The 25,420-nt window shown below is 32.1% G+C and overlaps 1 protein-coding gene across 4 annotated transcripts in view; it reads left to right on the forward strand.

Moving 5' to 3' along the window:
* Window positions 1-25,420, forward strand: part of Moe (moesin) — a 236,779-nt gene that overhangs the window by 57,273 nt on the left and 154,086 nt on the right. Inside the window, exons 3-4 of one of the 4 annotated variants that reach the window (XM_089592506.1) lie at window positions 2,642-2,733; window positions 18,041-18,057. The exons of 2 other annotated variants lie outside the window; for them this stretch is intronic. In XM_089592506.1, the coding sequence (XP_089448632.1) occupies window positions 2,642-2,733; window positions 18,041-18,057 (109 nt within the window). Of the gene's footprint in view, window positions 1-2,641; window positions 2,750-18,040; window positions 18,058-25,420 lie in introns of all 4 variants that reach the window. One more of the 4 variants, XM_089592505.1, reaches the window with a different exon arrangement.

Consider the following 25,420-nt stretch of genomic DNA (forward strand, 5'->3'; position numbering starts at 1 on the left):
AAGGCCGGCAATCCCTGCCTGGCGTATCGGATCCGGTAACCTCTACCTATAGCTGTAACACTATTTCGCATTCACCCAGGCCCGGAGACCTGCGGGGCAAGAAAAAACTTCTGGAATTACTCTGAAGGAAAATTCTACAGAAAAACCCGCCCCGAAACAGCCAGGGTTACATAGAAACTTTTTCCTGATGAAAACAGTTTTTGAAAAAAATCTGCATTCACCGGGAATCGAATCCACGACCCCTAGAATAGCGTTGTATCGATAACAAGCACGCTTACCACTGAGCCAATGCCACTCTCAAACGTTGTTAGTTCATTCAGCTTTTTACAAAAAGAAAATAAAAATTTAGTGTATGAAAACTGTTTTATAATTATTATCATGATTATTTTATAAAATTATTTTCTAATAGTTTATTATTGCAACATTTTATGTATGAAATTTATCTTTAATTTCGGTTTTATGTAGATACTAACATTTCTTTTCTATGAATTTATATCGTTATAAAATAGTATCATAAAAGTATAGATTCCAAACTTATACATTCTTTAAACAAACATTTTTTAAGTTCATAGAAATTTTACTATCACAAAATCATCATAACCTTTTTATTTATGTGATTTCCACAAACCCTGTATAAACAATCCTTGTTATGTACTTTATTATAAACTTAATAATTATTGTTTACTTATTGAGTCACATTTATTCGCATTTTTTTGTTGCAACTGTAAAATCTTTGTAAATAAATGTAATAGATAACATATTTCAAAATTGTTTCATACGAATCGTTACTGTTTGCTATTATATGTGTATTCAAATGGCTAATGTGATGTAGATACGCATGTTTTTTAATTTATAGTTTAAAACCAATAATCCGTACAAAATGTTAGTAAAAAATCGGAAGTTTTAATATTAAATTCATAAAATATTTTTTAAAAGGATAATTTTGTATGATCTATATTAAAAATCCCGTAAATACGTAACACATTGAAAAAAAATTGGGTTATTACGTTATTGGTTATTGTGAGAATTTAAATCCTTACAATAACCTACTCAACTTGCATATGAAATAAGCTAAAAAGAACTGATTTTTAAACATAATTTTTATCGTTCAATCATTGTAAACGAGTAAATACTTCGTAAATTTTTTTTAGCTTTTAATTTTAACGCCACTGTACACACATGCATATAAATATGTGAAAGTGGATTACAAAATGAATAAATAATCCGTTTCAATAAACACTTATAATTTTGTTTTTTTTATTAAATAATTTTTTGTCTGTTTCTTTAAAAACAAAAAACATCATGTAGTATTGCATTTATAAGAAAATTTAAGAAATACAACATACAGCTACGGTTTTTACTGTCTATTAACTTTTGCTTTGATGCACGTACATTATTCTTGTGTTCTTTCTATTATATTTTTCCTATCTATAAGGTACAGAAGAACCGTACATGTTTTTTTGTGTATGAAGCTAAGTCCAGCAGCTTAATCTAAATATACTAATGGATAATTAAGGTATTCTAAAACTTGGACAGACATCTCTTTTACACAATTAAAAAGATGCCTAGTATAGGCTTAAAAGTACTGATTGTAGAATTTGGTATAACGTGTTATTACTGCTACGATTTGGCTGACAGTTTCAGCTTCATGCTTTGTATGGAATATATTTTAGTGTACAAAATTTAAAGAATGCAATTAGTCTTGAATAATTCAAATTTTTCTTTTGAAATTCCTTTTTCAAATTTCTTTTTTTCCATCCCAAAATTTTGACATGATACGACTAAATAATATAGCAAAATTTTGCTCTATAAATACTTTTAATCGTCTTTTCTCCAGTTACAACGTTTTTTTTTACAGTTAATCTACTTTTTTATTAACTACCCTGAATTGGTTCTTTAGTTAGAGTCCCTGTCAAAAGCAGAGTATGTAAGGTAAATTCAGATAATTCGGGACACGAAACAGGTTTAAGGTAACTCGGGACAGCGTCGAAAACAGTGTTAAACAAATTATTATTGAAAACAAAAAATTTCTCTTTATTCTACTAGACCTTTTATAGAAAAAAAACAAAAAATGTATGAGTTGAAGTAACAAATTAACAAAAATTAATTATTCTTATGTGGTGATCGAACCATATGAGTCCTACTTAACCATAAAAGTTATTTATTACTTATCCTCCATAGATTAGTTATCCTACATTTTTTGACTCCTTGAACGTTTTTTTTTCTCCTTATAAATTAAGGAATTTTAATTTTCTTTTTTTTATACTACATGATTAGTTGCAACATTTTTTCCCGTCAGCTCATTATTCATCACTTAAGTTTATCTTTTTATTACTGCTTAATAGACGATACTTTGAATACTGCCCTAAATTTTTTTGTTTTACTCTTTACTATGCTTACTAGCTTTTTAGTGTAAATTACTGGTAGTTTGAAACTCTAAGCCGTGTTAATGACCTTTCTATAAATACTGATTTAAAAAGTTGTGTATCAATAGCGTACTTAAAGTAACGTTAGTATTTTTTTAATACTTATCTGAGTAGTAAGCTAAAAATTATCGATTTGATAGTATTATTTTAACAATGATACAAAAATAATTTATTTTCTGTTTTTTACACGTTTTGGCATATATGGGTATGAGCAGCCAGAAAAAGCGATAACCAGAGTACTAAGGAGAGAAGTTAAAAAAAAAGTTCGAAAGCTGCGTGGATGTTCTGACTCGGACACTGACGATGAGTTGAATAATAATTTGGTAAGATCTAGTAAGACTGAAGTGAGTTTGCAAATTCTGCTTTAAAATTTGTACACCTACATTTTTGCCTCTACTATTTTTGTTGGATGTAACTTTTACACTTTAATCTTATTCGATGCATGCATAAAGACAACTAGTGCTCCAGTGGTGTCTAAATGCAACGTCGGCGTCGTGTTGCTGAACACGTATAACGTAAAGCTAAAGAAAAATATTAATTGCAATTTATGACAGTGATGTACTGTTATTGTAACTAGATAATACAACCATTCCACTTTGCTCCAAACGAAATGACTTATACGCGCGTGTTATCACATGGTAAAAACAAAATTGCGTAGGGTGACTTCTTGATGTTTTTTTAATGGTGAGATATACTCAAAACTAAATATCATGTTTACTTCTGCTACTGTATCGGGCTACACAAGATTACTCTGACCAACTTTGTTGGTATCGTATGAGTTACATAAGTACTTAAAAATTGTTCTCATAAGTTCTTCATATATTTCATAGTATATGTATCGAGATAAATTGCTTATGGAAAGTAAATGTCATTAAAGCGCTAATTTTCTTCTGGCATACAGTGAAAAAATTGTAGTAATCAACGAAATGTATTAGTAGTACCTTGTACCTTCCTTCATAAGTAAGCTTCAAAACTCCTATTATATAGTAAAGCGTACATTCAAAATCTTGAAATAAATTCTTTGTCCAACCAAAGTTGTATAAACTGCTTTTTATTGATTTGATTAATTTTTAAAGTTAACCAACAAGCGATTTTAAATTATCGCCATTATTTTCGTAGGTCTTTTAAATATGCATATTTTCTACAGGGGGACCCTTTAGTAAATCCAACAGAAAAAATGCTACAAACGGAAATTTACTTTCTCGTGCCGTATTTAAACTACCATAATTCAAAATGAAATCAGCTATAAACAAATTATTTTTGATGCACACTCATTTTAATCTACTATTATTGTCACTGCTACCGTCCAGTCTGTTAGTCAGTAGTTACAGCTGACAACTGAGGCTAGACTTATAAACAAAGATCCAAAATTGACCCAAATAATGACTTGCTGAAGTCTGGACATACATCATTATTGAAAATCTTGATTCAGAAAAAATATAAGAAGCATTGCAGGTGTTGCGATTTTACACAGACACCATCTTGTTTGTGAAGATTCATGAATCTTCCGAGTAGAAGTACTTAGCATAAAACAGCTTATAAGAACCGAAAGAGCAAAAAAAATTTTGTAAGGAAGCAAGGTTACCTTATGTGGATGACCATAAATTTTTGTGAAAAACAGTCAAGGTAACAATATCGTGGTTTTGCGAAAAAGGTCTCGAAGAGAAGGCAGTGTTAGTGGTACACATTCGGACCACACTAGAATAACTTAGTCAAAATCATATCTACTGCTAAGTTTTTGAGCTATTAAAATTAATTGTGCAACTTGGCATTACTTGAATCAGATAAAAGCGAAAAAGTATTCTGCCACATTTTTTTGGATACCCAATGATTTGCTTTGCTACTGTAATCTTGCAGTTTTAGCTAAAAATCGTTCATAAGACATGAAAATAATATATTAAGAGGTTTTTTTGTACCTTACGATGCACCAAGTGTCAAGATTTCCTCGGGCATCCCCGTGGTGGGGTAGAAGCAATAAATATGGGGTTACAAATTTTCCAGTAGCACCTATACAGCCGTACAGTTGTTTAGTTACTAAATGATCAGCAGCATACATGCATAAAAAAAATCTCTGAATGATAGTTAAATACAAAAAAGGCTGGTAAATACAAAAATACTGGTACAATGAGCAAACACCGACACTTTAGGACTGACGTTTACGCTTCCTTGTCGTTAGCAGCGTTAAGTTGCTTTGCTTTGACTAACATTTTTTTGCTACGACGACAATGACCTTCACTGTTGTTACGTCGGCGCAACGTATTATTTGAGCCTAAGCTTTCGCTTAATAACTCGGGACTCGCACTGGGCGCGCAGGTGAGACGTGGGGCTAAAGGGTAGTTATTTTTCTCGTTTGAGTATTTGAAAGGGGGCGAGGACGACCGTTTTGATTAAATCGATGTGGTTGCCGAGCAATAATGCGATGCACTCGTTCGCGGCGTGCCTCGAACTTATCAAGGGTACCTGGTGTGATGTGTCGAACCGTATCCCGTTCGCGATCTAGAGGTTACCAGTACCATAACGAGCAAAGATGGCTACACTCTAGAGGTGACGCAAAGGGGCAAATGGTTTAAGTTCGTGACCAGTCTAGAATCCACTAGTACCATCCAGAGTAAATGTGATTGCCCTAGACTTTACGTGAGGACTAATTTGTCTCTTTAGTAAGACTTTCACTTTAGTATTACAATTTGACTTACTTTTGTTTCTGGTTTAAAATATACAGCGGAGCGAACCAGCGTGGGGTGTCCGAGATCGAAGATTTAAAACCGCACTCGTAGAGGACCGTGAGATAGCAGAGGCGAACTCTAGTCAACCGTTCGAGGGTGAAATTAAACTGTGACTGTACCTCGCTTCGCAGTAGACTGGGTTGTAGCAGAGGCGGACTCTTATTACCCAGTCTACTTTGAAGGGCTATCGTCGAGCCGAGTCGAGTCGAACTCCGAACTGATTTTCCTCTGGGCCTCCAAGCCTTTTTATTGCGAGAAGTGGACCTTGATCACGCGCTGGCTCGAAAAACGCAGGAAAACTTGCCGGGGGAAAATTTTGAAGAAAAGCCAATAGCCAAAAATCTAATTGGCTAGAACTGCTCTAGTTTGGCCACTCAGAAGTTGGCACATCCCACATCTGGCTTGTTCTCCTCTATGCGTCAAGAGAAGGGAAGGTGATTCCCTTACTCATGCCCTTCTTTTCTTTTTACAACAAAAAGTTACAAGATTTTATCATAACTCAATATTAACGTTAAGATGTGGTATTATCATTATCAACGAATAGTAAAGATTGTTCACCCATTCAATCGAGCCCAATGCAAAAAGAGCGGTAAAAATCGCTTAATATTTAGGTTTAATTGAATAGATGTTCAATACCTCGTGGTATTGATAATAGTCTTAGTAGTAGTTAATTTTAGATATTAATAACTAAAATAATTGCTAGATTTTCCGCTAGTTACACCTGTACACGTGAGCATTGATCGGACTAATTAATAATCAGGAATGATTAATTAGCAACTGGTTTCTGTGATTAAAACACGTATATCTATAGAAACAGTAGTAGGGTGCTCGTCGCAAACTATTATACTGTCAACTTACTTAGGTTTACCGATAGTTTCCATTCATTGTTAGTTGTAAATGCATTTCGAAATGTTAGTAGCATTTGGTCAACTATGGTTTTCTCTGCTTGTCGTAGGAGAGGAAATCTGCTCAGGGTGCCCTGGGGAATCGGAAATTCCGTTACCCGTGTTGGGGCAAGAGTGCGGACTCTCTCTCGACATCTCTGTGTCAGGAAAAGGGGGAAGTGCCTTTAATTTCCGTTTTCTTTACATTTGAAACAGTGACAGTTTTTAATAAGATTACAATTTAGGCTATTGCAGTATGTTTATAAAATTGTTAACGCGATACAAAAGGGTTGTACAGTAAACCATGAGCCTGCGAACATGAATGGTAAAAATCGGATAAGTCTTTGAAAGTCATTAAGATTGCTTTCGTAGGTTTATGTAATATTGTTGCTGGCTAATGGTGTATCTCGTACAGGTTGTATTAGCCATGTGTAATAGTTCTAGCGCTTGCTAATATTCTCGCTTAGTCTATGGGTCTTAACTTTAAGTTATCCTAGTTTTTAACATTGCGTCTTTCCCAGTTAACCTTTTGCATTTGTTAGTTCTTTAAAATTATTTTATTATTTTACGCTTTAAAAAGTATTTCATTTGATTCCTTTCCGGTCAGCATGGGCCAGCGTGCATGTATGTGAGTCGTGCATGGGCGTAGTACCTTAGCTACGAACAATCTTGTAGATGATTCACCTCTTTTCAGATGCACATTGGCCCCTGCGTTTAGTGTTCTAAAATCGGCACAGAAAGTTTTCAAGCAAGGGAAAAATAATTAATGTGGATACACCGATGTTATACTGTCATCATCGTTTATTAAAATGCTCAGTAAGCGAAGACACAGCAAAATATCGATTGCTTGGCACGATCGAAAAAAAAAAAAAAAAAAATGCTGTCTCTCGCTTCATTGTAATTTGCGCAGTTCTATAGTTTGTTCCTCCTTGTAAGAAAGCCGAGCTTCTTGAGCCATACAGTCAGTGATAGCGACGGTCAAAAAATTGATCTTTTCATTGTTAAGTATTTTGACGAATTTCTTGGCCAACAGACGTAAAAAAAAGTTCATGAATTTATAGAATTTTTTGGGAATGCAGAGTCAATGAAAAAATGTACATTATGTTCATAGAGTAGGTTAAATCCTTGTGTTAAGATGGTTATTGGAGGGGAGTGCGAGAGAGAGGTCTGACTTTGTGCCTTTTTTAGGTTAGAAATGTGTGCGCATATCCCGTAATTTACTATCGAGTTGTATTTACACTCTAGATTATTCATTTATATCTTATTTTACATGCACCTTATCGGTGTGATTGTTTTACACGATAAAAAAGCAGATGTTAATTTACTGTTGAATATAGTTTTGTTTAAATCTGACTGTTAAATGTATTAAAATTTTTGATTACAAAAATCGCTTTTGACAATCTCCTATAAGAACGCACATGAAATTCACAAAATTTTTTTTTCAATTACTCATATCATGAGCACCCAGAGTTGTTAAAACTTTGCAAAAAATTTTTTTATACATTTTTGAAGCACTCGACAAAATTTGAGTTAAAAACAGACTGTTAACTACTTAAGGTAGTCAACTTCGTTACGGGTTTTTCATTAAAAAAAAAAAAAATAAAAAAATAAACTGAGTACAAAGTTTCTTTCTTTTTCATTTATTGTTTTCTCACGTTTTTCCAATCTTTTTTAAAAATAAACACTTCTTATAATAACAAACCTGTTATATTAGGCACTAGGTAAAACTAAACATGGAAATTATCATTTAGTATCTTCTGCTTTTTAATTTTAATATCTGATCAAAAGCTGATTTAAAGAAGTTGAGGTTAGTGCCAATAAATTTCTAGTCTAATAATAGCGAGTCGAAATGATGTATCTAATATTGGGATTAATATGTTTTAAATTTACAAAATGCGTTAAATAAAAAAAAAAAAATCATTAACTACGTAAATATTGAGTTGAAAGTGGTTTATTCAACAGTTTCGTAGAAAATGTCATTTGCAAAAATAACTCCATTAACTTTAGAAATTTATTAATTAAGGTCAGATTGTATTCTGATATTGAACTTGACAAGTTTTTACAAAATTAGAATTCATCATTATATTTTAAAAAAAGTTTTGGGTCAGCTGATCATCATCATCTTTACATCATTAAGTGAGACATAAACCTAAAGGTAAAAGGTCATATAAGCAGAAAAATGTTTGGCTTATCAAAAATCTATTTTACTTTGATATAGTTTTCTTTAATGATATACTATTGTTTATTATGAATTATAATTATATCACCACTTGCTAGTCAAGCATAATTTCAAGAATCTCACTTTTTTTCGCCCTCGATATTCTTAATAATCATTGTACATAATTATAAAATTGTTGATCTTCTGTGGCAAATAAAAAACACTAAGTTGTACATCGACGTTTTGTCGGCTAATGCGTTGATCTCTTTAGACTGTATTAAAAAAAAATTCATATTTTTTTTTATAAATGACTAAAGTTATATCAAGCATACATATAATGTTAACAAAAAAATCTTTTTTTAAACTGTAAAAGGATAATTTAATGTATTCAGTAAATAACTCACACGCAACTTGAACTAATTAAAGGGTACATATTGCAACGTACATCTAATTGATAGCCATGTACACATTTAAATAATGTAACTTGTGTAGTGTGATGTCCCGACTTTTAAATTCAACTACCTTACATTTCAACAAGCCGTTCCAGAAACATACAAAACTTTGTGGAAGCTTATGTGAATAAACTTTGATAGGTGTGACTTAAATTGTATAGATCTTATTTTATTTATATAATAACCGCTAGAGATAATATGTACCATTTCAGAAAGCAAACGTTCATCGTAATTCAGTTCTTTATCTAATATTTTAATACCATTCCACTTAAATTCAAGATTGTTACAAATTTGGTGTAGGGTAATGACTGATTCAGTTTTGTAATTATTTTGATATTTTAATTTTCTCTCTCGTAGGGCTCTTTTTTTCACCTGTTTTTTTCGCTTGACTGTCGCTGCCTAAATTTTATGTACATTATAGTGAAAAAGAAATGTCATTATAGCAAAAACTCGAAAATACGAGAGACAAAAAATATCTTTGTATAGCCAAGACAGACGATTAAAAAATCTTCTTAACGTTGTAAAATCTTTTAAACGTTGTTAAAAAAATCGTTAAAGTTGATTAAATCAGTTTTTTAACAATAGCTCAAAAAAAAATAGATTTTTTAAAACGTCAAATTTAGAAGATGAAGCTTGTAAAAAGATCTACAAAATGCCGCAAGAATTTCTAAAATTGGATGATATGTTAATCTGCAGATTTAAAAAAGAAAAATTTTGAAATAAGCCATTTTTTTCAATTGCTAATAATTGATAACCCTTTCATCCAAATGGGGCCAAACCAAGCGTAATCCGTGTGTCTTTGTAGTGCAAATAAACGCTTTATATTATAATTTGATTGCCTCCATATTTTTCGCAAAAAGTTAATTATTTATTGGACCAAAATGCCTTCAAAAATCAGGTACGTTTGAACGTTACAAATGAATAAATCGTCTTAGGCAACTTTCAAAATTAAACAACTAAACAAACTTTTTAATTTTTTTTGTACAATTTCGTGACTCAGTTAACGGTAAAACTACAATTTTTCCACGAATTGAATAAAAAAGTTGCTTTCCATCATTTGACAAAAAAATTTTTTTTTTCCAATTGACCGTCTTTTCTCAAAAAACAATATTTTTTAACGAATTTGCACAGTCAAGCAATTATTTATCCATTTAATAAATGTGCAAATTGTGATATTAACTCACCAAACTGTTGATGCGTACTGACTTTGATAATAGCAACGTTTTTTCGTTCGACATCAATAATTAACTTGTGATAATGTCATTGGCTGTTCTTGGCTGCTTCAGCCCTTAAGATCGAACGATCGTTGAAACGACTATTTATTTTTAAATAAGCGTGGCTCGCAAAAATAACAGGTTGATAATTCAAAGAAAATAATTTAAAAAAAAGAAAATTATAATTATAAGATTTGTAATATTTTCAACCCACAAAATTAGTCATACATACATACATACATACAAATATATATATATATATATATACACATATGTCTGTATGTTTACACGTGACACATATACACACGCCCGCAAACTCTTATATCTTGACGTATATTAACACACACCCATACATACATCCTCGTAAATTTGTACAGTCAAAAATGAGTTGGCTCTCCGCTCTCCACGTCTCCCCCTTGGCTACCCCTCAAATCACATGATTATTTTCTTGGTTTCACATAACTTTTAATCCAACAATATTTAAGTAAGTCCTCCCGCCTTCTTGCGTCCCCCGCAGCTCCCCCTCCACCCAATCCCTCCACCTAATCATCCCCTAGTTCATCTTTGCCGTCTCTAAAGATAGAATTTTTGATTTATTAAATACTTAACAAAATTTTCAAAATTATATTCCACAATTGATTGAAACAATCAAGCTCTTAAAACAAGATATATAGATATCTTCCTACATTATATAGTTGTTTCGAGTGTATTCATCTCAATCCCCCTTCATCCCCCACCTATAATTTTAATTTTTTATAATTATATCTTGTAATAATGACGAAAAATAAACTATTCGTGTACTAAAATAATAATTTATTTCGAAAACATTGTACATTAGAAATTTATAAATTGTGAATTTTTATATCTTTTTAAGTTTTCAAACCTAAAAAATCCTTTTCGACATTTTGTACAAATTTGTTTAGTTTTACATTTACTGTGAATTTTTATATTTCTATATAAATGTGTTGATCTCGTGCATTTTTTATTACAATATATTGGCAATTGTTTTTTCCAAACTGTGTTCCGTATGATGTCTAACATAATTCTGTTTGAAAGTAAATACAATTTGACAAGTATCACAAACGTATAAAAATTTTCGATGTGTCTTCTTATGTTCTATTAACTTTTCAGGGTTCAAAAATTTTGTTTTCCATACATTACAGATTAATAAATCTTTCAAACTGAAACATAATTTTATATTACAAGTTGTATTTAAGCCATTGTGTAAGTTCAATGATATATTTTTACCTTAACTGCATTGTGTGACCTAAAATAAGTAAAAACTTTAATTTTTTGATTGATAATGTCAATTCCATGTAATTTTTTTTTCATTAATTTTTATGACGCTTTCAAAGAACCTGGAAAATATTTGTGTACGTATAAAAAACAGATGATTACTTTTTTTCTGAATTTTTTATTTTTCAAAATAAAATTTACAAAATTCGGAAGTTTACAAATCATGGATAAATTTATAAAATAAAAAACATTCGTAGATAGAAAAAAACTTTTTACCCTTGAAATAAAAATTTTTTAACATATCCTACAGAATAAAATTTTTGACCTTAAGATTTGTTAATAGTCATCGAAAATGCTAATACTAAGGGAAATTGTTTTCTGTACAAAATAAAAGGAAGTGATAATGAACTACTTTTACTTAGAATTACTTTCGATATAAAACTTAACATCTTTTTTTGTCACCTGTAATTATTTCTGCTTTTATGTTATATTTAAATAATTTTGTTATTTTTAACCTTGCACCATTATAAAGGTCATCGGAAATACTTAAGTTTCTTATTAACATACCTAAAGCATTAATTTTTAAATTTAATTCGTGTGGTAAAAGTCCTTCTCGAATATTGTTAAAAATTCTATTGAAAAGTTTATGTAAATATTATCGTCTGTTTTATCAACTCCTTTATAAATAGCATGGTCTATGCTATAATAAATTATTTTTCTCCTTTCATGTTTTCTTAAATTTTACTGTTTAAAAAATAATTTTATTCGATATGGGACGTTAATATCACATTATTTATTAAAGAACTATTAACATTACTAAAAATTTTCGAACATACATAGTTTGTTTTCTAGTGTTTGGGTATTTTTAAACAACCCATTTTTTCAGTACCAATATCTAATAAGAACGACGAAAATTTTTTGTCTATCTATCTAATATTTGTTTTTAAATATAAAATTAAAAATATATTTCAAATAATTGAGTACTTGATAGTCTCTTGTATTATGTTAAGTTTCTTACCATATTTAACTATAGGTAGAATTTGATGAAAATCGCCTCATAAAAATTACTAATTTGTTTCCAAACGGAGTGTTTGTATTACACAAATCACTTGAAGTTCTGTCAACTATTTCTAAGGCTATTTTTGGTATCATAGAAACTTCGTCCCAAATCATGACATCAACTTCACGTAATTTATTTTTGTCGGATTCTAATTCTAAAAAAGCACTTTCAATTGTAATTAAATTCAATGGTAATCTGAAAGTTCTGTGGCTCGTCATTGTTACGTACGATAGCATATAGCTATGCATGCGTGCGCCTCTGCTGGTTTGGGCCTGAAAGGTAGGGGAATAGAGAAGAGAGGTGATGGGAAAGGGAGAGAGAAGGGACAGGGAGATCAGCAAGAGACGCGAGAGAGTAAGGACGAAGTTCGCGAGACGAGAATACACGCACAACTTCCCTCAAATATAAGTAATTTTAATAAAGCATAAGTTAACAACAAGTCACGCTTCTAGTTATTCCCGCACCGAGAATCCCACGTAACATCATTCCTTTTGGTAATGAAATTGAAGCTATACCTGTCCAAGCCATAGATACAATTTTTCTTTTTATTATAATAAAATAATATATCAACGTTTTATACAAAAAAGTTTTACCAAAACCACCAGGATGGTCAATAAACAAAATTTTTTTTCAAATGTGGTAACTTTTTCAAAAATAAGTTTTTGATCATTATTTAACTTAAACACATTTCACGAAATTTTGCTTTGTAAATTTCACTTTCAATTGTGTCATTAACAGAATTTTCTTCAGTGTGTGTGATTGGTTCTGATAAACCAAAGTCCCCGCAAAATTTCTCATTAGAATTAAAAATTTCATTTAAATGTAAAAGAGCTGTATATTTATTATCTTTACAGCTTCTTTATTACATTACTAGCTTCTTCAAAAATATTGTCAATTTACGAATCATTTTCTACGAAAAATAAGAACCTTTTTCATTTTACTAATTAATTTCAAACTGGACATGGGAAGTAGGTGCGCAGAGCGCGCAGGGGTGAAGCTCTGCTTATATATACATATATATATACTATCTATATTATGCAAAAAAATTAGATGCTTTAATTTTTTTTATTCTTTAACTACTTAAAAAACAAATAATTGAAACAGCACACGAATAATTTGGATTGGAATACTTCAGTTGAAAAAAACATACAAATATTGTATGTGAATATGCAAACTATATAAAAAATTTTTCCAATTACTGTGTATCAAATTATTTAAGTATTATAAATTAAAAATGTTCTTTTTTTACTTTACTATCTTACTATTACGTAAAGCAAAGTCGCAATAACCGTTGTAATCGCTATTCGTAAAAACTACCAAACTAATTTTCCTTAAATTTTACACACTGATACTTGACACTTCCTAGATGATTTTCGTATAGTTTTTATCTTGAAAAAATTAATAACAATGGCAATAAATGAGCTCAAAGTTTTGCAAAACTACGCTAGCTTTCTACTTGAGTTCAGTAGGATCCACTAGGTAGCGTAAAAACAAAATTGAAGCTACCTGCAATAGAAGTAAATAGGTCTGATTATAATACCCTCGAGCAACTAGTCAAATACTGTAGTCGTTCACCGGCAATGCCACAAGAATATAAATTTTAGTCGTGCAGCTGGGTATCCCGGCTATCGACGACACTTTTATTAATGGAGAAGCTACTTACATCAAATTCCATCTTGAACAACCAAGATTACCGAGTGCCACGAAATAATAGGCGTTTTGAACGCCAACGTCTGCAGCACTGAACCTGGAGACTTAAAGCCTGAGCAAAATCTGATTTAACAATTTGGGATTTTGTGGTTGTTCTGTCAACCGACCTGTTGCTACCAGAGCAGATCGGGCAGCTCGGGCAGCCATATTAGCCTCCTTCTTAACTTCGTCCCTACGGTATATTCATAGAGGAGGTTTTTTCCAGGCCTACTTTCTCGACAAACGGAGATAGTCTTCAGCTAGTGGCGTACCTCCCTCCAGCACGATGTTTGTATGCAGAGACTCCGAGGGTAAGAGTCAAGTTACCACAGCCAGCTCTCCATCATTAAGAATAATGATAAAGAATGACCACTGCCCTTTTTCCGGGCCCTTATATGTATTTACGTTCCCCAATTAACCATCGATCTTATCGGTTCTTCTTAGGACCATCCAACGTTAAACTACCTTGCCAACAAATATGTTATAACTTAACAGAATTGACAAAAAACAATTATTTTTTGACGTAATAAACGATCTGTACTTCTTAGCATCATCATTTTTTTTACTTCTTACAGCTAAGTATTTGACTGAATAAACTATATGGATTCCGAACAAAAATGTTTTTAGTAAGTTTTTGTTTCTTAAAAACGTCAAGAATAGATGCAAAAGTTCAAACTGAAAACGTTTTACATTACGTGTCAATGCGCTATGGTATTCCATTCAGTGAGTTTTGGGCGAAGCCGCAACGACGAAGGGTACTAGTTTACAATAATTCTCACTGTAAAGCAGTTCATTTTAGTCAAGAATATATTAAGAGGAATTGTTGTTGCAAAGGTGAAATGATATTAAATTAAGGTGGCTCCTCACTAAATCAAAACACTGGAGTATTAAATGATATTTTAATGGATGATTCTTGAAGGTGCAAGGAGTCTTTTCCCAAAATTTGAGACTTTGTCACCACCAAAATTGTTGAAATAAACTGGAAAATAGACTCTGTAACATAGCCTCTTATGGAGGGTCGTCAAATTGGTGGCGGAGGTTGTATGATATCTCAGCAAAGATACTGTAGTTCTTAATAGAAAACTATGTAGCAGATAGAAGAAATCAGAATCTTTCTAACGACATTCAGGTACTTGGACATTACCATGGGTTTTATAGGATATTTTGTGAAAATAGTAGATAACTGTGCAAGTCACGGAACAGATAAAAAGTGTGGGGCATCTGCTACACCGAAGAGGTCAACGGTGTAGATGTGACTAAACTTTTTTTGAAGGGACTATAGGTACCTATCCATTTTTAGTCAAGAACCTCCACAGCCAATGAAAAGCTGTGTTGCAGTATGCTTACTCTTCTTGTGGAATTTATAGTGAGGAGCCACCTTAAAAGACCCTAATTTTAAGTTAGAGTAGGGGATTCGTGTGTAGAGCGCGCAAGGGGTGCAGCCCCACTAATATATATTAATAAAAGGTGACTTATTTAATTATGTTGTTACCGTGCGGTGTATTATTATATTGATTATTAATTATTAAAATAACTATTATTTATTAAATTCAATCGTTTTACATAAATTTGGTTCTTGAAATGTCGCACGCAGTTCCAATTACTGACTTTGCGCTTAATAGTACTGCTTACCACTTGCCAGGTGGTAATTACTAGCTTCTAGTAAACATCGCAAGTAATACAGTAGCTCATAGTGTACAAGAAGGGCTGTGCGACTTCTCTAAAGCATCCTCCTGGATCACTCGATCTAAACCTATACTAGGATCTCGTTCGCTTGACGAGACCTACGCTACGGCAGTGGTAAGGGCAGTCAATATATGTTATAAACACTATCATTTATTATCACCTTATTTCTCAGTGTATTGACTCTCTGTCTTATGTATCCTAACCTACAATATTAGTTCTTCTATCTCAACTATATAACAAACAAGGGAACCAAAATTCTACTGCACAAGTGGCCTACTCATCTCATATGCTACACGCCGCTGGTCAGTCACTTACCAGTACCAGCGATGACTTAGATCTCAGTAGGAGCAGCTGTTTCGCCTTGCCCAGTGCCTCATATACAACGTTCTTACCATTGATCGATCACTACAACCGATACGATATCTTCGAGGACGACTCTTGCCATCCCCAACTCTCCCTCTCGGTTATAAGCTGACCACCTTAATAGGCAGGTTTCCACAATCTGTATGAGGAAGTAATTATTCGTAAAAATTAAAAATTATGTGGACGTTCGCATCATTTTACCATGTTGATCCCATATATCTTAAAGGCACATAAGTCACTTCTAACACATACACACTATATATATATATATATTTTTGGAGGGTATTTTATACATTTTTCTGCTACCCCCTTCACCCCTCGGATCCCCCCTCAACCCCCCCCATACTTTATATCAACATAACAATGGTACTAATTGTTTGATGAATTTTTTGCGAAGATAAGCTTTCATTATTATTGTTTAGAAATTCACATTCATTCATGTTAATTGATGTAAATATCACTATCAGATTTATTATCACTTTCGTAAGTATTATGATCAATGATGTAACATGTTTTTATTTTTTTTTACATGATTTAGAATTTTATTATTTAAAAATTGAATATATTTGTTATAAGAAGTAAGCGTAACGTTATGTATAGTAAAGTTGATATCTTTACCAAAAATATCAAAACAAACATCAGTTGTTTTCCATTCATTTGGCACTTGCAATGATTCAATTTTTCCCTCTTTTTTAGCATGGTAGCAAAGTGTTACATGCTTCTGAATAATATTATGAATTTAATAATCGAGCTCTACGTAATATTAAGCAACAACAGGATCTTTAAATACAATCAGCTATTCCGTCAACTGTTCTTAACATTTTAGAAGATTTTGCTCCATAAATGTGACTCATGATTAAGGACTGAAAATGAAGTGGTTATGTTGAATCATACAATTTTCATTTTGAGATAAAGTATTCAATTTTAAGTAAAACCTTTAACTTCTTTCTTTGAAGCCTATGTAGAGGGTTACAAGTCGCTAATAGTGTAGTCCGAGCAATGCTCCAATATTTGTTCTAACCCTCTGCATTTTCCACCACTCATTTTTTATTTATTTTATTGATTATATAGTGTTTCTGGAAAAAAAATCTAATAGATTCTTTTAACTTCACTTTAACACCCTAATATGGGATTCTGATTAGGCCTAACTAATATTAAGTATATGTAAGAATATTTAAAGAAGCAATAAAAATAAAAGCATGTTAGTTATACTCTCTGGCCCTAATGAATCTCTCTAATCGTAAATTACGATTTTGAAAATTATATGTGAACAAACAAATTAAATTTTTTTTATTAATGGCCTAGAGAATTAAGAAAAAACATTTCTATGTAAAATGTTAATTGATTATTTAATTTCTCGTGGAACGAAAATTTTATCTATAGCATGGGCTGGTAATGCATCAACATTACTTTCAAAAGGAATGACCAGTCATAGAACATTTCGTTTACCATTAGACTTAAACAGTGTAGAAAGTTCGTTCTTGGAATTTAAATCTGAAAAAAAAAATTAAAAGAAGTAGATTTAATTATATGTAACAAAGCTTCTATGATCCCAAAACAGCCGTAGAAATAGTTTAAAGAACATGACATGATTTATGTGATACAAATATCCACTGTGGTAATAAATCAATTGTTTTAGGAGTCGATTTTAGACACATTCTTCCAGTTTAAAAAAATACTTATAGAAGCATAATTATATAAGAAAGTATTTAATTATCAGATCGTTATTTGTTGTTTCCTATTCTAAATTTAGTATCATCTATATCCGTTCAATTGGTAAAACATTTTTAAAATTATTATTAGACATTGGAGAAGTAAAAATTGAATCGTTTCAAGTAATAAATAGATAAAAACAATTGATGTTTGTCTCGGTATTTTGGTAAATATGTGAACTTTTCAATAAATAGCGTCATACTTCTTATAACAAATATATACTTTCTTTTTGAATAATAAAATTCTAAATCATGTAAAAAGAGAAATGAAAACAGATTACAGCATAGATCATGCTACTTACAAGTGTTAATAAGTTTGATAATGATATTTATATACATTTTTCAATTGAATTTCTAAACAATATTCATAAAGGCTTTCCAACGCATGAACTTAATTTAAAAATTGGAGCAATTGTTATGTTGTTACGAAATTTAAGTTCAGTGGATGGCTCACGTAACGGTACAAAATTATAAATTACATTATTACTTGAATACAATATTGAAGCAAAAATTATAACTGGAAAAAATATGATATAGAGTTTTTATATCAAAAATAACTTTTAATACAGGAAATTCATCATCATTACCTATCATTTTATACAGAAAACAATTTCCTGTAGTCTAAGCGTTTTCAATGACCATCAATAGATCTCAAGGTTAAAGTATTAATAATATTGGATTACATTTGAAAAAACCACTGTTTTTGCATGGTCAATTATACGTGGCGTTATCAAGATGCAAAAATGAAAATGGAATTAATATTTAAACAGAACGTTATGATAATTTAGAAATAGGAAATATGGTTTGGAAATAAACTTTTGACGTGAATTCATCTAAAGTAGATAAAAAATATTGAATTCCTTTAGCAATACATTAGCAAATGTATTAAACTGTCCAAAATATTCTTGCACAGTTCATTCAAATAATAAGTGAATGTATTGAATTACAGAAATTATTATTCAAATATTGTTCCATGACAATGCGCATTATTCTCCATATTTCAATAAATATGAATTTTATCTTTTCGTGGTAAATAGGGCTACAAGCAAGGTACACGGTTGAAATATTCTTTAAGTTTAGTCGTTGTTATTGATAAGTTATCAAAATATAATGTAATGTTCATATATATTTTCAGTAATGCAAATAATGTGCTTTTATAAAATTTAAGAAAAAAATTGATCAGCGCACCATAGCACTACCTCAACGGAGGTGTGGAAGTGTTCTAATATGTTAAAAATCAGGTACTTTTTTCAAAATTGAGCGGGGTGGTTAAGGGGGGGGCTAACTAATAATTTAACCTAATAAATATTACGTAAAAACTGTTGGAATTTTACCTTTCTTAGAGGGGGGGGGGGCTGAAGGGTGACTGATGGGCGGCCGAGGAGGGTGGAAGGAGGCGTTTTGTGGAATGACCCTTCAAAATCACTATATAATATAGGAGGATATTTATGTGTGTGTATATATATATATATATATATATATATATATATATATATTATTCATCATCGCCCGAAGGATCAGACATGACATGTTTTACATAAGCATAGTGTTAATTAGCCATCGGTGCACCTAAGTTATGACCAGATGTTGATACGAATAAACACGAGGGCCAACTCAGTCACACCTATGATCACGTACACGAAGCGTCAGAGAAATAATTAATCGACCCTGGAGAATCAAGAGCACAGGCGAAACGGCGAGACTTGAACAGTCACCCACCCAAGTACTAACCCGCGCCAAAGGCAGCTCAACCTCGGAGATCGATGGAACTGCAATTCTACCGTTGCGCCATCTCGACCACTGTATATATTTATGTATACGTAGAATTTGACTATTGCAGACTTAATGTGCTTTTAAGACATACTCTTATAACATTAAAAACTTCTGCAGTCGTCAGCGTAAGTTAGTAAAAGTCTGCATGATTATGCCTTTTTTGCAGAGTGTCTGCATGAGTTAAAATATTTTAATATGCAATATGTACCGTTAAAGCTCTTCGCCCTGCACCTTTCGCCCATTAATCTTTACAGTTATATGTTATTTCATGCTTTTTATGGTGATAATGAATATATTTACGTACAAAACATATTTGTTGTAACACTGCTTGTTCACCTGAAAATAAAAAGAGGCGCCACCGTAGCGTTGCCAAATCTCTTTCATGTACGTCACCTTTGTCCCTTTTATACCTTGTGCTTCTTTTCCTAAAAAAAGTGGATTGGTGCAGGATATCTCCCGTTCTACGAGGAGAACTACTAAAAACTATAGCTATAAACTATAAACTACTTTAACTATCTTGTATTCAATCTTTAATACGCTCACACACTTACACTTCGTCCCAAATCTCACACACTACTATATACTCTCTCTCACTCTCTCTTGCTCAACTCTCGTCCTTATCTCTCTCTCTCTCTCTCTCTGCTATCTATCCTTACACAATCGGTGAAACACGTAAATAACAGTGGCACTCCGAAGCATACATCTCATGGTCTCTCATACACCTTGTCTCGTCAACCCACATGCTACTTCCTCTTCCTCTCTATCTTCGTTACACTCTCTCTGGCCTCACCTCCTGGTCAAACGTCCACGAGTCCACCCAGCGTGATGTCATCCAGGGTCCTCGAGTGGGTCGTTCGTCTTACGGCTTCGCTCTTTTTTTCTCTCCCTTTTACCCTCTTCTGATCTGAGCTGTTTCCGTAGTTCATTACCTGGAGACCTCGTCGTCTTGGGAGAACACAGCAGCTGCTATACTCGCGCACATACTTCTCTCTCTTCCCTCAACACTCTACGCACCTTATGGAAAACTCTCTTAACTCTCTCTATCGCACTTATCTCTCGTGATGAAAACCCACAGACCGCTGAAACTCGCTGCTTGCACCCAGGCGCATAGTTCGAGACTCTTTTCGAAACTGACTCGCGATCTCTCGCTTAGGCAATTGCCGCCGCCGCTGCTGCTGCTTCCACGTATCTTCCTTCGCAGTCACTCTTGACATAGCAGTTTCTGTGTATCCCGATAGTCGCCTTCGCATTCTTATTGTCCCTTCTCGCTGGCGCTGCTGCGTCTATGCAAGGTAAGCTAGTTGTCCGTTGGCCTCTTCTTCCTCTCCTCTTAGCATATATATAGCTCCCAAAGAACAAACTCATTCGGAGAAGCTTCAAATGAATGCTCCTTGTATATACGTAGCATCAGCGAGAGCATTTTAGAACGTGAAGACCATTTTTGCATCGTTACATTGCGCAATACGTGACAGTTCTTGTTTGAAATAGAGTAGACAACCCTATTATTAAGCTTGTCCCAATTACAGAGGGTCTGAGCTGTAATTACAGAAACATCAATAAAAGGTTCATGTTCTTTCATTAATTGTATTTTTTTTTAAATATGTAAAATGGTATTATGGTATTGTATAATGGTATAAGAAAGTCTCAGAATTTAAAACACTTACATTTTGATGTAATTAGCACGTAAATAGAGAAGTTGCAATATTAAATTAGTGTTCGTGTGATCTATTACAGTATATATAAGGAGATGCATATTTTACTATCTTATAAAAAATCCATTGCCTTGATTACATACATCGCATAAATGTAACGGCAATATTGTATTTTTTTTTACACGAAATAACTTTTTTTCAAAATTTCCTTTTCATTATTTTTCAGTTACAACAAAGTCTTGTGATAGTTGCACTACCTGTTATGTGCCCCTAAAATCAATGCTCTCAATTGGCAATACATATTAGCGTATCTGACCTCAATATCTCCTATAATGGATTATTTTTTAGATTTATTTTTGATACGATTATTTGATGTACGTATCGATGGCTTAAAATAAAACTTATTAATTTTCTCAAATGTATACACAACTTCATGTACAAACAGTTAAAGTAATAAAATATTTAGCTCAAACGAGCTCTGAAAACGGACTTGTCAATTAAGACAATTCGTCCATTGCCCGGAGACAAAAAGGTACCATTTATTTTTATGTTTTCCAGTGGAGAAAAAATTCGTCATTTCACTACAGAATTTCTCCAGGAATAAGGAAAAAATGGTTTTGTCCAAATCAAAAGTCGGCTTCATTTATTCACATAACTTTTCATTAAAAAATACCAATTTTTTATTTAGGTTTTTGCTCTTAGTATCCGCTTCTACTGCTCTCCGAGAAATTTTTGGAGCGTTAATCTTTTTGTCATCATGTTATGACCGGACTTGTTTAAAGTATGGTCTTAACCGTTTTATTTTAATGTTATTCGTGGGTTTCTTAGGATTGAGCTCGTAAGCTTTATTTGTTCTTTTTAGTGAAGTAAAAATAATTATTTAAATAATATGGATGACTTGATCAATGTTTAATTTTTTATCAAAAAAGTTCAAAACAGGTATTCTCTTGGATACAGTCCATTCAGATTACTTCACAAATTTTGATATAAATTGTATTACTGATAAAAAACTTACATCTATCACTGACTGTTGTTACTGCTGTTTCGGAGTTTCCTAATGCTTCGTGCAGTAATTCCCAGTGATTACTTATACTACACAAATGAGTTCGTGGCCTATAAGGGGTTGCGGTTTTTGCCTTCTCTGCTATTGCCGAAACCACTTTTGGAGGGCCTCTTTCGTTGTACCTCGCTCCTTAGCGTAGTCTGATATTATTGATACCTGTACTCTCGACCTGTACCCGAGTTGCCTCAGCCAACACGTTATGCCTTACGTGTATAAGGTACTCGCGAGTCGCGGAAGTCAAAAGTAGACTAAAACCTTAGAGGACAGGTGACATACGTAAAGAGAGCAATTTTTCCTCTTGATGGTGATTTTTTATAGCGTCAGAGCGAGTAAAAGAGGCCTTTGGTTGAATTAGGTCAACCAATGAGCGATGTTCTTGCAGATTGCGTTGACAGCAAAACAGTAGGCTTGCACGACGATGTTACATGTGATGATTTCATATATTAGGAAATAACAATACAACAGTACCTATCGTATTTTTCTGATAAGTGCGATTGAGTTTTTTTGGGTCAGTGATGATGAAAGCTCGCATCAACAATTTAAGAACGCCAAATGCAAGTTCAATTGTGACAGTAAGTTTACATACTTTAAAATTTATCCTTCTGGGGATTTTACAGTCAATTTGGAATGTAATAAAATAGTGTCTTAATTACAAATTTTCAAATCTGTGTTATCAGAAGTGGACAATCAATGCGCAAGTGAATTATTCATTCGTACATACAATACGGTTTCAATACATACGTGCATTCTTACAAAGAGGCTTGCTGTACCATATATCAGCATATTATTAAACATTCACCTTAAAGCTATTACACATACGCATATAAATGACGTATGAGCTTCTCTTGTCCTATGAGCTTGCTTTATATTCACAATACGTCTTATCTGAATTTGACAGATGGACAGCTTTTAGTTAAAATATAATTCGTTTCAACTCGGGATGTAACAATCAAATTTCGAATAAATAAAAGCACTTTTAAAAATCTATTTTTTATTGTTACCAACCCGTTAATGGAAAAAAAACGAAAAAAGTTTTTTTCATACCGAAAACCTTCCGGTCGATGTTGAAAAAAAATATCGTGTTAATTTGGCCATAACCGTGAGAAAATATAGGTATTAAGTAGCACAACTAAAAGCTATTCATAAAATTACAAAATAGTTGTCAATTTTTTACTAATTTTTTAAAGTGAAACTTTGAAGTGTTTTTACAAACTTCACGGTCGCCTTATCAACATTCCGTTTTGGTAAAGACATTGTATTTCATGTTAGTAATGATAACAAAAATAAATTGATTTTTGTGAATTCTTATGTTTCGCTACCAAAAATTTTATTTTGCAACTTCAAAATTTGCAATTATCTCACCAATTTGCATATTTTGTTTTCTAATAAACGTCATTACATTTGTCATAAAAAAAAACATGAATTAAAATAAAAGAATCCTGTAGCTTACTCTTGATCCGAGCTACGACAAATTGGCGTTTTTTGCAATAACAGGCCGACAATTAAATTTTTCATTTCAAAAAAATTTATGTATCGTTTTTATGTATTTCTGCAGTTTTCAATAACTCTTCAAGATTTTACTGTAAAAATTAATCAACAGAAAACTGTCAATGGTTTTGAAATTTCACAAATCACTATTTTCTCATGGTCGTGTTCACATTAAAATAATAGTTTTTTTTTGACGTCGATCGAAAGTTTTTCGTTGTAAAAAGTTTTTTTTTTTTTTTTTTTACCATCAAAGCGATATCAACAACAAATGAGTTGAAAAAGTGCATATTTCACAGGAAATTTGATGTCAAAAAGATTGACTGTCAAAAAACTTATCGAAGAGCAATAGAACCTGATTTCTTGAGCAAGAACTTGATAAAAAATGTTCACTTTTTTTTTATAAAATGTTAAATTAATAAATAAAGCTGACTTTTAATTTAGACATGACTATTTTTCCCGTATCCCTGGGAAAATTTTCGAGAGGAATGACCAATTTTTTCTCTACCGGAAAACTTAGGATTAAAAAATCATTCGGGCCTTAGACTAATTGACGGTCTTGGTGCTTGATAGTAAAGCCAATAAAAAAAATTTTGATCTAATCGTTATGAAATTCTCACCATTTATTTTTTATTCAGAATAATGTACGCTTACAGTAAATTAGGTTAGCTATTGATATTGATGTGAATCACAATAAAATATATATTTTAACTCAATACCAATTATCAATTGCTGTGTGGATCAGGAAGGTGGCCGATCTAAAACATTGTTAGAAAAATTTTAGTTCAGAGAATTCTACCACTTGCTGTAGTACAGGTTGTAGATATGCTGTACAACATGCGACTGTTTGATTCGTTGTCTGTCTTTCTCACGCCCCAACTAAAAACATGACCAACAACTGTAAGTAGTTGTCAGTTAGCTTATAAATATGTTTTGTATTTTGTAAATACCCTGGTCACGTTTTTGATCGATACTTAATCGTAAGATATTTTTTGATCGTCGAAAATTTTTTTTGTTTGAAATCCAATAGTAATCAATAAGTTATAAGTAATACAAGCCATTAAAATTGCTATTTCCTATAAAGATGCATGTTAAATTTTGTCAATCCACTTGTCGAACACAAAATTTAACTGAGTTATTTTCATACCATTTTTTATCCTTACCTAAAATTTTAGCTTTATTGCAATGTTAATTCTATTTGGTGTTGAACTCCCTTAAACATGGAAACACCTGAGGATACAAGCGAAAAAAAAAAAGTTACGTTTCTATATATTTTTTTACTTAAATATACTAACTCTAAACTTAAGTTGTACTAATGCTACTAATAAACACTACTTTTTCATAGTACGCTGGATTTTTAGTTATAAATTATTGATTATTTTTAGATGACTTTCTTCGCTTAGGTTTGCTATTTCCGGGAAGTCTACGGACCGTATAAAATTACCGGACTCCATGATTGCCATGGCCAGTTTGTACATGGATAATTCTTTTACAAACCTAACGGATTCTGACCTTCACCTCTCTGATTCGGCTGATAATTTTTTTTCCAGCTTCTATATTGAAAAATAAGAGATACGTGTCCAAGGAATTTTTTTTATCGCCTATTTTCGATTTTATAAGTTGTAACAAATTTCAGAATAGTGGTTGGAGACTCATTTTAAAAAACGTATAGCTCCGAATCCTTAATAGCTATACAATTTTACTAATGGCACTTTTGTAGCTAAAGAGTTTAACTTTAGGAAAAAAAATTTTTTTTTTAATTATTAACATATTAATATTGTTATTAACAATTTAATTGTTTTAATCGATTTTTAACAATTGCCCACAAAATAAATTGAGTTTTT

This window comes from Copidosoma floridanum, unplaced genomic scaffold (genome assembly GCF_036245765.1).
Source record: "Copidosoma floridanum isolate Cflo_tuat_1 unplaced genomic scaffold, Cflo_Japanese_pri ptg000018l, whole genome shotgun sequence".
Classification (NCBI taxonomy): Eukaryota; Metazoa; Arthropoda; class Insecta; order Hymenoptera; family Encyrtidae; genus Copidosoma; species Copidosoma floridanum.